Genomic DNA, 12,138 nt, shown 5'->3' on the forward strand with positions numbered 1-12,138 from the left:
CCCTACACGTGTAGACACCTGCCTGGGAGTGTTTACTGGCAAGTAGTTTACTTGTGAGAAGAATGCTCCTGGAGCTAATGCATGTGTAGACACACCCTCTGACTCCCATCTGCTCCTCACTGAAGCTGTCTTCACCAAGCCCATCAATGCAAAGCCTGCACATCTCTTTTCCAACTCTGTCCTTCTTGATTTTATACTCCTCCTTTAAACTGATTGACCCCCACTCACCTCTTAGAGACTCTGACCAACCTGGACATCTGAGTCCTTGCGCTCCCCGATCCACTTCTACTCTCTCCAGCTGCTATTGCAGGAGATTTTTGTATGCCTGCCTCCTTGTAACAGCTCTTGCCCTAAGCCCCACGTATATAATCCACTGCTCCATTTCAGGGCTGGCTGATTGGATGAGTGAGGTGACCAGGAGTCTTATGATGACTCAGAAACAGCACTTTCAATAAAGGGGAAAAGGAAAAATGAAAGACTCTCTGCACCAGCTAGCACAAAGTCAGGCAGAATGCATCTGGATGAAACAGAGATAGCAGCGTTGACAGGAATACACGCTAGGATAGGGCAGACAGCAGGTTCTGGGTTCCAGGAAGAAACTAAATGTTGTCTAAGAAAACCTGCTTTTGAGTTGATGTCGAACTGTTAAATAAAGAGAGCTGTGAAAAAGCACTATGGTTGTTGGGAACTTTATTTGACATACTGACTGGTGACGTGGCACACATGCTTACACCCCTCACCCTTTTAGTAGCTTTCAGAGATACCCCCTGCACCTGTCTTTTACGTCTTCACACATAGTCTTTCCCCTCATATTCAGTCCCACAATCTCACAGGATTTACCTCAGTGTCAGCTTCAGCCCTGCCACCACATTTCTTTATCATTAAATCCTACCATTTTTCCAGCATCTCCAGAATCAATTAATTGATCTCCATTACTTCTCTGTTACTCCTTCCCAAACTCTTGCTTAGGCCCAACTGCTGCTACTTGCAAACCACACTCCTCCTACTTTACAGTTCATCCAGGCTTGCTCTATGAAAATCATAGTGCTAGCTTATCACATTAACACACCTTCACTTTGTACCCCTTATTCACCACTCTGTCCATTTGCTGGCTACCCCTTATATTCCACACCAGAAATAAACTCCTTGGTCTAATCTTCAAGATCCTCCAAAATTTAGCAGTAAAAGCTTTTGTGCTTTAATTTCTTGCCCTTCTTCCATTGTTCCCTTTTTTCAACCCAAGCCTCAGCCAACTACCCACTCTATTTTCTTGTCTCACCCTTACTCCACGGTTTTCCTCCTAGCTGCTCTTAAGCTTTGGAGCTCTTTTTCTCAGAATATCTTCCATGTCCTCATCCTCTTCACTTTCAACTTCCATCTCAAAATACATCCTTTACAATCTTTTCCTTCAAAGAAGTGGTTTCACATACAATTTCATCACTCCTGAAATGCCTGCATTCCCAACCCCAACTATGTAATCGTAATGATGTTACCTGTGGGCTCCTCTACACTTGCAGATAAAGGCACAATGGGATTTAATGTGTGATCCATACAATCACGCCTCCTGCTATGCTTCATGCACCCCCACAGCTAGGAGACTGCAGCTGCTAGACTCTCTGAGGTGCCGGGTGGGTGTGGGGGGGGGGAGGCTTCATGGACCGCCGTGGATGGCAGACTGTGGCTGCTCTGATCTCTGAGGCATTGGGGCAGCACCTTCATGCACCTCTGTGGATGGGAGATTGCAGATGCTGTGATCTCTGAGGCATGGGGGAGGAGGTGGGCTTCATGCACCCCCTATAGCTGAAGACTGCAGCAGCTCCAGTTTCCCAGCTGCAGGAATGTGTGGGAGCCCTGTGAGCTGAGAGCTCCCAGGTTCAGGGGTGCACATGGCCCCCCCAGTTGAAATCTCTGATCATCTGATGGGGCTTCCAGCCTCCCGTTCAATTAATGACACAATAAGAGACAACTACAAAGTTATTCCAAAAAATATGCCACACGTTTATTTCTCTTTTTATCATGCAATTAATTGACTGACCATGTGGCCGGGTAGCCACTTAACCCATGATTAAATGGCATGACCACTTAAGCCGGAGGAGCCACTTAAGCTCTTGCAATCATTCACAGTGGTTGTAATTAAGTTACATTTCAGCTCTTCAAGTGCATGCACATGTATGTTACTGTATAGATATATAATAGTAATAATAACTACAATCAGTGCATATCAAAAGGCAACCTGCCAGTTTTCTTTTATACTGAAAAAATAATACTTGGCAATCTGTAATATTCCTTTGCTGCCTTTAATGCCATTTAGCTACATGGTAGCAAGGAGCTTCATTGCAGATATCTAATGATTCACTGAAAACTCTAAGCAGATGTGTTTGGAGAAAACATAGCTTCTGAGAGTCTATATTATAACTGACATTCCCATCAATAACAAATATAATACTAGTTGCAGGGTTGATATTTAATTTACTGTCTATTGACATTCAAAACCACAGAGACTCCAAAATTTCAATTCTGCCACTTCAATTTGTTTAGTTTTTTTCTAGTCCATCTAAGTCTGGATTTAGAAAACCTAGTCATATGTGAGAGCAGTGGGAAAACAGTTTTGAGTCTGCTGTTATCTCTTTGCAAAGAAATGAAAACATGACAGCAGAAGATGCCTTTTCTTCTTCACACAAACAAACAAAAGGCTTAGAGACTAATTCAGGGATGGGCAAAATATGGCCCACCAGCCGGATCTGGCCCTTCAAATGATTGGATTTGGCCCGTGGGTGGGTGCCCGCCAACTGATTGTATCCAGCCCACAACGCTCTGCATGAGATTGAGCCCCACCTGTTCCTGCCTGGGGAATCCCACGTTCCCACCTGCCCCAGCCCCAGCCAGTATGCACAGCTTTCCACTGGGGCAGCTCCCACTGCTACAGACACCCAGGTACTCAGCTCCCTGCATCTTCAGTAGCTCCTCTTCCTGCTCCTGCTGTGCCGCTCTGGGCAGCAGGTAGCATGGGGAAGAGGGGTAACCCATGGGGATGCACGACAGGCACCACACATCCAGCCAGGTGGGTGGGAAGCTGCAGCTGAGCAGCTCCTGCCCCAGCATGTGGGGCTCTAGTTCCAGCTCCAGCTCCTGGCTACCTTCCACCCACTTGGGCACCCCCAGGTGGCCATGATCATTGTGGCAGGTGGGCAGAGTAGGTGGAAGGCAGACAGGAGCAGGAACTGGAGCCCCGCATGCTGGGGTAGGAGCTGCCAGGCTGAAGCTTCCCTCTTGCTTGGCTGAACATCTGTTCCCTGATGTGTGAACCCATGGTTTCCCCATGCTACCTACTGCCCAGAATGGTGCAACAGTGGCAGGAAGAGGAGGATGAGGATGAGGAAGAGCTGCTGGAGGCAGGGGGAGTTGAGCAATATCTGGGTGGCTGAAGCCACATCACGAACGACCCCACTGGGAAGCTGTGCGCTTTGGCCAGAGCCAGGGAGGTGGGAGCGGGGTGTGGGGTTCCCTGGGTGGGAGCAGGTAGGGCTTGGCCCAATGAGAAGTGCCACAGGGGCAGCTGAGGGCCAGATGGGGGTGCAGACCAGACCCGCACTTGCACCATCTGGGCGAGTTCTGCTGCACATGCCCCCTGTTTTATCTCTCTCCACCCCTGGCCAGTTCCTGTGAACTTCTGTGTGGGCAGCCTACCCCCCATGCACACACACACTCACCTCCGCCACGCCCACCCCACATCCATCCCCCCCCTGCAACACACACATCCACCCCCTCACAGGTAAACCCTCCACCCCCCTCCCACACCCACATATACCCTTCATCCCTATGCATACACTCCATACCCATCCCCCCACATACACCCAGCCCCATACCTCCCTCCACTTCCCCATGTCCCACAATATACAAGAGTAAGATTTCATTTTGAGCTATTCTGCAATCACCTCTAAATACACTACTCAAAAAACCTAAATGAGGACAAAAATTATTTTTTGAAATAAAGTTAAAATATGTTATAGTAGCTGTTTGATTTGCATATATGATTTCTTTTTAATCTATAATTTCACAAAACAGTATCCAAAACTTGTTAAGTGGCCCTCAGCCAAAATTAGTGTCCACCCCTGGATTAACTGGTTCAGAAAGATATAAAATCTTGTAGGTGACAGCTTACTCATCCAATGCTATGAATGAACTTGTAGAAAATGGGCTCTAAACACAAGGGTATTTAAATACAGAAGATAAGGGAGGGGGATAAATATGGGTTGAATAGCTCAACAGATAAAAAAAAGCAATTAATTCATTGAGGAACATAGTCTTTGTTGAGATCATATATAACACAATCCAGTAAGCACTGTGGATGATTTATTGTCCCACAGCTTCACATCCAAGTCAATTTTTAAAGTTTTATTAGTTAAGAACAGCTACTGTTAGGTCAGTGGTGAAACGTCCAAGGATGCTAAAGTGTTCTGCCATGAGCAGAATAATAATACTTGGCAATCCAATAATATATACATCATCATAATAATCCATATGGGTGCATCTACATGTGAAATCAATGTGCTTGAATAAACTCCAGCACAGTTTGTGTCAGAGTTTATTGCTCTCAGGTGCTACATTCACATGTGTGCCTGGGGCTGCAGCATGTTGAGCTGAGTTGGAGCAGCCCCAGCTGGCAGGGGATCTGGGGGTCAGCCTGCCAGCCTGGGGCTGCTCTGACCCAGCTCAACATACTGCGGGCTGGGGCACAAAGGTACTCTAGTATGGGCCTTGCTGGCAGGCAGCCCCTGCACTAAAGCACCCTTGTATCCCAGCCTGCCCCGTCAGCATCTACATGTGCATTGCGGCACACTAAATAATGCTGCCACAGGAAAGCACTTGTGTTTTCAAGTACTAACCTATGGCAGTGTTTATTAGTTTACTGTGGCCTACCAGGGCTGCATGTGTAGATGCTAAGACTTTCCTGTAGAGCTAATTAAGCAACTCAGCAGTAAATGTCTCATGTAGACATGCCCATAATATTATACCATAGGCATAGCAGCACAGCTCTGTTTCCAGGGTAGCACCAGCTCCTGCCTTGCCAATTGTGGTGGTGTGAGCAGCTGCTGCTGCAACAACAGCTGCTTTTGTGCCCCCCTCCAAAGGTGGTGCTTATGCTTGTGCCCTGGATGCCCCTCTTCATGTGTACTACTATATTATACCTGGCAAGCCATCAGTGACCACTGTTTTCTACAAGTCCATTCATAGCATCTGACAAAGTAGGCTGTCACCTATGGGAGCTTATACCTCTCTGAACCAGTTTGTCTTTAAGGTGCTACCCTGCCCTGTCTTCTGCCTGACTTCATACTAATACCAATGATCACCTCTCTCTAAAAAAAAAAAAAAAGAAAAGCTCACAACTATTATATATTACAGAGTGAGTATTTTGATGCTTTGTCATTTGGTACTCCTATTTATTGGTTGAACCACACATACTCATTTTGGGCCCAATTGTGTTCTGGATACACAGGTACAAAGCTTGGCTTCCAGCAGAATCATCTAGGTAAACCAAGAGCCGAGTTTGGGCAATTGCCGTACATAGCTGTATTTTTCTAGTATCATTCTGACATATATATTGGGTCTCAATATATCTGGATAAATTCCTTGTTTTATGTAGTTCAGCTGAAGTCAGAGACCTAATGTATCAGTAGAGACTTTGACCTATAACTTTTACATTTTTATAGCTGTGATGCAACATATTTTACATGTAGAGATATATATACAGTTAACATATTTTACATATGCATATGTATTTATCTATATGTCTGTATTAAATGTCCATGCATGTGCAATTGTCGCTTGTCCTTAATTAGTGCCCTGGCTTCAGAACAGGATACAGTTGTAGTTTTTCACATGCTGCTATGTGTTAACTGTTGGCAAATGTGACTGTTTAATAGCAACTGTACCTATGCTTACCAAAATATATTTACTGGCTGCAGCAAAAAAATGTCTACTACCTAAGCAAGGAAATCCCATTTTTTCATTACTTTTCCTTCAGAAGCCTAGACATTCTCATGGTAACATCATGGCTTTGAATTACACTGTTAAAAATGTAAGCATTCTTAACAGCATTTACAGCACTTTATCCAATAGAGTGCAAATGACATATGTTTATCTGAATGATGATTCGTTTGCAACTTTAGAGTTAAATGATCCAATAAGCACAGAGTTGATTTTAATTTGCATACTGAAATTCTATTGGTGCACGTGCTACATAAGAGGGTTTTATATTTTTGTCACACTTTAAGAAGCAACTAATGATCCACAGAGAATTTGGAAAACCATTCTGTTTACATTCCATCCCATTTATATGCCCTACATTTGCATGCAAAGAGGGTCTTTGTTTCCTTAGGGTTTATCAGTTCCTGCTATTTATTCCCCACTAGTAATTGTAGTCTTCTTTGACATCAGTCTCATTTCCACACAGCAAACAGCTTTACAAAGTATAAATAAGGTGCTAGCATTACCTGGCAATTTTGTCTGTGCAAGACATTGTGATTAGCTGTTCTCCCAGCAACACACCATCCCATGTCTGAACTGCATTATGGCGTCGGACTGGGATGGTTCCTTCTCCAGACTCAATTTTTGTTCGCAGATGTCCACGGTACTTTCTTACTATGTGCTTGCTACTGTTCACTGAGTAAAAAAAAAAGGGACAATAAAAAGACAATAATTAATGTTTGCACAGTTACCTCCTGAGGTGAATAAAAGTGTCTGTGATACCCTATCTTGCACTATGGCACAAAAGCTGGTGTCTTTGAAATTAAACGGGAAATTGGCTGCAGCCCACAAAAGCAGCACAATGGATATTTTCATTTGGCACTCCCTACCGTTCAAGTAAATCAATTTTTTTTTACTACAAAAATTGAGCTCATGTTAACATTCTCTACCTCTTTAAAAACAGAGAGTTTTTTTTAAGTATCTAATCAGAGTGTTGTACACTGCTGTTGTCATATTTTATAAGCTAAACAGGATTAGGTGAGGTCAGTACTTGGTTGGGTAGACCTCCAAAGTACTTTCAGGAAGCAGCGTGGGTCATTTAGGAGGTGAGTTTTTTTTCTTTCTGACTCAGTACTGAACCAGTGCCGCAGCATGACATTTGACACACTGCCATTGGAGCTCATGTACTGCAAGGTCCCGGCTTCTTGTTTCTAAAAATTCCCAAGAGTAGAGATTTAAACCTGGTCTCTTGTCCAAGTGAAATCTTAGTAGATATATTCTGCTGGCCTAAATTCCACCAGAATTAACCTTGGCTAAGGTACGCTAAGTTCTTGTGTGAGGTTGACATATGCTGTTAAACTTGTGCTATGTTCCAACCCATTTCAGTAATGGGCAAAATGGGTCCTAGCTGTTGCTTGTGCAAAAGACAGTAACACTTATACTGCACTCTGCATCCATTTGGATGAAAGGCACTATATAAATGCAAGTTCATGATAAAAATCACCTTTATCATATGGATATGGCCAATTTATGCATGGGTGGGAGAGAAGGAAAACTAACTTTGAAAATAAATGCTGGGAGTAACCCTGTGCTATGGATTTGGCCCTTCTGCCTGTGTGGAAGAGAGTTAAGCAATGCCCAAATGCTATTCTTGCTGCCTCTATGTCCATGAAAAGTAGGTTGTGGTAGACATGGTGGACTATAATTTTTCCAGAGGCTAGTGGTAATTCCCCAATGCCAGTGCATCCTGTGGGTGCTTTAAGCTCTCTGTGGGCCCCCTTCTTGACTGGGGAACTTTCCTTGAAGTTGCCCTTTTGTAAGAAGGCAAGAAGCCAAAAGGGCCCCAAAGTTCATGCATGTATCTCTATAAAAGGGGCCCAGTTTCAGGGGCTCTGTGGGATTTGGGTGCTGACCTGGTGCTTGTTTCACAGTGGGTGTCATGCAGTCCATCTAGAGAGTTTATGAGAACCAGGGAGTCCTCCCTTCAGCACCTTGGCTCAGTTTTCCTATGCAAGTGAATGATTCCTCTCTTGGCTTTACTATGTTAATATCTTCCCTTTCCCCCCACTCTCTTAGTAGCACAGACTCAATTCCATGGACGAATACAGAAACAGGATAACATCTTCTCAGAGCAGGCTGTCTCTATAGAAATGTTCCAGAAGGCTTCACTAGAGGACATATTTCATGTGGTATAGCCTTTCCTTTATTTCCTCTAATGCCAGCATTGCAGGAGGAGAACAGAAAATCGAAAAAGGCCACCTTGAACTTTCAGTGCAAAGAGACTGTTGTTACACAGCCTGGACTTTTGCCCAGGGTTTCAATACTTCACCTGCAGCTTTGTTTTTATAGGATCCTATCTTTCAGGCAGATCTAGAAGTTTATTTTTCTGAATGTGACAAAAACCCTCAACAGGTTACAGGTCTGCATGGATTTTGTGCATCTCACACTAGGAAAACAAGTCAATAGGCTGGTCAAGCCACAGGCAGAGAGCAACTGGCTTTGTGTGCATTCCTGAGCCACACTCTGCACCCCCCTGTCATTTTCCGGTTTGCTTTGTTACGGTGTATCCTATGCTGTTACCTCTAGTTGAAGCAATTGATTGACTTTGGCTGGTGTCAGTGGATTGTTTGCAGAAAAGCAATGGAAAAATAAATCGCTTCAGAACACTGGGATTAGCGAGCACAGCAAACACATGCAGAACAGCAATTGCAGCTGTGACCTGCCAGCAGCTACGAGTCTCCTCTGATCGTTTGTTCTTCATTTGCTCCTTACTCTTTTAAATACATTATTGATTTTTCAAGAATGGGCTCCATTATGCCTTAAATGTTCTAGACTCTCTCAGGATCTGTCTGCACTATTTCTACAACTGTGCTCCTACAGCAAAGGAGAGCATCATTTTTTTTTTTTGTCATTAGACAATAAATTGATGGGGAGGTCAGAAAAAGACAAAGCCCGCAGAACCACTGCTCCCCAGCAAACACAACTGGAAGCTGAACTGAAGGATATCACAAGGTTTAGACCCTACAGACTGTGTTCTGGATAGCTTATATGGAGAACAACTAGAGTCACAGAGGGATGGTCAATACAAAGGGGGGCGTTTCAGAGGGACATAGGAGACCCTGGCTATATTTTTGGCTCAGAAACTGGCTTGCTGGTTGACTTTAGGCCTCATTTTGCCTCTATGTGTCTCAGTGTCTTGATATGTAAAATGAAGAGTGCTTTGAGATGTCCTGCCACAAGCTCTTTATGGGAGGGAGGAACTGTAGGGATCCACCTGCAGGATTCTACCTAAGTTCCACTTTCACTGCGCCTCTCCACCTTCGCCATATTTAAAATATCCTTTTTCTTTCTTGGCCTTTCTCTCCCCATCAGCCCTTCTTTTCTCCACATTCGTCTTAGTCTCACCAGTTCCATTTCCTGCAGAGACCCTCTGCTTTACATCCATTGTATTCTTTTTTCACTCTCATTTTCAGGCATTCACCAAATTGCTTTTACCTTTTAAAGCTTGAAAAGTAGCAACATGGATAGAGAGGGGGCTGCAAGCACTCAAAGTATTGCATGACAAGTTGGCTATTTTGTCAACTATATGGCTTTGGTTAGCTAAATATATATTACATAGCAAGGGACAAAGCATTATACCATGGGATGGTAGGAGAGCTGAGTAGTTGAGGGGAAGAGATCTAGTTGAGGGGATGTAGTGGAAGAGATCTAGTTGAGTGGAAAGTAGTTCCATACCGATTCCAAATTGGTATGGCCCAAAATACCCAAGCATAAAGTCCATGTCTATCTTGTCACTAGGCTGGCACCTTACATGTAGTCCCTGAGCCAAAAGGGCCAGGGATTCGGATGCCACCCAAAAAGCTGGCTTGATCGTAGTCAAAATAAGGCTTCATATACCATGTTCAGATGACTTGGAAGAATTCTCCTGTGTTTCTATTCCTGTTAGAAAAACTTATCAAGCGATGTGTGAACAGATATTTGAAAGCTGAGCGCTTGAAGAGCAAATAGCCTGCAGTGCTGATTCTGTACAGTCAAGGGCTCCTACACATATCTCAGTGTGCTCTGCAGACTTCCTCAGTCTGCCTGAAGATAGATGGCAGTAGACCACAGGGCAGCCCTGATTGGCTTACCCAGACTGCTTAGTGTCAGCTTGTGTTTCCTTGAAGCACAATATGGGGATTGTGAAGAGAGCATATCTGCTCCCTGCCCAGCTGCAGCAGTAGAGTCCAGGATGAGTGGCACACTGTTTCCCAGTGCGTGCGAGAAAGGGAGCAATGCACCCTGGGATGCTGGAGCACTATGCTGTGGCTTGTCAGAAGGAAATATGTACAAACATTCACTTACCCAGAAGCCTGGAGGAGCTCCAGGCCACTGTCTAGAGCATGCGCACCATCAGGGACTGTGAGCAGGAGATAGACTCCTACTGTCAGGCCCTTCTCCCCTGGGAGCTGGAGGGTAGACCATGGTCACCCTCCAGGACAAGGGAGGACTCCGGGACCTCCCATTCTGTCCAGTCAGGGGGATGGACCAAGGTGGTGAAGGGCCCTAAGGCCCGCCGCACCAAGGCCCCTGTCCCACCGGAGCTTAGCAACAGGTACAAACTGCTTGCAGCCCCAGCAGAGCCTGCTGAGTTGCCAGCTCCTTCAGGCAACACAGGCTCAATTGCAGCTACTGCCCTCGCTCTCTCCAAGACAAAATGTAAGGTGTTTGTTGTGGGAGACTCCATCCTGAGGGGGACTGAGAGGGTAATCTGCCGCCTTGAACCCTTAGCCTGGGAAGTCTGCTGCTTCCCAGGAGCCCGCATCCGAGACATTGCGGAGAAGATCCCTAAGCTCCTCTAGCCCACAGACCACTATCCCATGCTCCTTATTCATGTGGGCTCCAATGACACGGCTCTCAGTGCTCCCAGCCGGGTCATAAGGCGCTACAGGGATTTGGGAGTGGGGCTAAAGGATCTGGGGGCACAGGTGGTGTTCTCTTCAATCCTCTCAGTCTCGGGGTATGGGCTGAGGAGGGAGAGGAAGATCCAGGTAGTTAACCAAAGACTGCAGTGCTGGTGTCATCGGGAAGTTTTTGGCTTCCATTACCACAACCCGCTCTTTGGCGAGAGAGGCAGTGAGCTGCTAGGAAGAGATGGCCTCCGCCTCTCTCCCCTGGGGAGAAGGCTCTTCTCAGCCAGACTGGCTGACCTGCTACCCCACGCTTAAGCCCACTGGGGGATGGGGGGACTACTGCCACTGCTGGGCTGCTGAGCAACCCTTGCAAAGCCAGTAGGCCAAGGCACTTAAGCAGCACAAAGCCAGCATGCCAAGGCCACCCCTGCCCCAGCCCCTGTACAATATGTGGGCAAGGCAAGAGCCCCCAAGGGGACATTTGTCTGCCTATACACTAATGCCAGGAGCTTGGGGAATAAGCAGGAGGAACTTGTCCTCCTGCTTAACACAAATAATTATGACATCATAGGGATAACAGAGACCTGGTGGGACTCCACCCATGATGGGACCATGGGTATAGATGGCTATACCTTGTACAGGAGAGATTGAGTAGATAAAAGGGGCGGGCGTGTAGTTCTCTATGTTAAGGAAAGCTACGCATCCCTGCAAGCTGATGTTGGTGACCAGGGTGGATGACTGGAGACCCACTGGGTTAAAATCCATGGGGAACATAGCACAGGGGACACAACGGTGGGAGGCTACTACAGACCTCCCACCCAAAGTCAAGAGCTTGACCAGCAGTTCACCCAGAAACTGGCTGAGGACACATGCTCCAGGACCATGGTTGTCATGAGTGACTTCAACTACCCAGACATCTCGTGGGAGGGTCACTCAGCAAAATCTGAGTGTTGGCAAAGCTTCCTATTGTGCGTGGATGACCTCTACCTGACTCAAGAAGTCTATGGGCCAATGAGAGGTAAAGCGCTGCTCGACCTGGTACTGGCTACTGGGGATGACCTAATTGGTGACCTAGTGATCAATGGGAAGCTGGGTGACAGCGACCATGAGCTGATCACCTTCACCATCTGCCGTAAACCTGGCAAGTTAGTCAGCAACACTGAAGTCCTTGACTTCAGGAAAGCTGATTTTGACAAGCTCAGGAGGCTTGTCAGTGAGGCCCTAAGGGACCACAACCCCAAGGGGAGGGGAGTTCAGGAAGAGTGGTTGCTCCTCAAGG

General features: G+C 46.0%; 1 protein-coding gene across 1 annotated transcript in view; it reads right to left on the reverse strand.

Moving 5' to 3' along the window:
- Positions 1-12,138, reverse strand: part of ADARB2 (adenosine deaminase, RNA specific B2 (inactive)) — a 478,856-nt gene that overhangs the window by 32,957 nt on the left and 433,761 nt on the right. The window contains exon 7 of the mRNA XM_025205749.1: positions 6,495-6,663. Within this exon, the coding sequence (XP_025061534.1) occupies positions 6,495-6,663 (169 nt within the window). The remainder of the gene's footprint in view (positions 1-6,494; positions 6,664-12,138) is intronic.

The sequence above is a fragment of the Alligator sinensis genome, unplaced genomic scaffold (assembly GCF_000455745.1).
Source record: "Alligator sinensis unplaced genomic scaffold, ASM45574v1 scaffold370_1, whole genome shotgun sequence".
NCBI lineage: Eukaryota > Metazoa > Chordata > Crocodylia > Alligatoridae > Alligator > Alligator sinensis.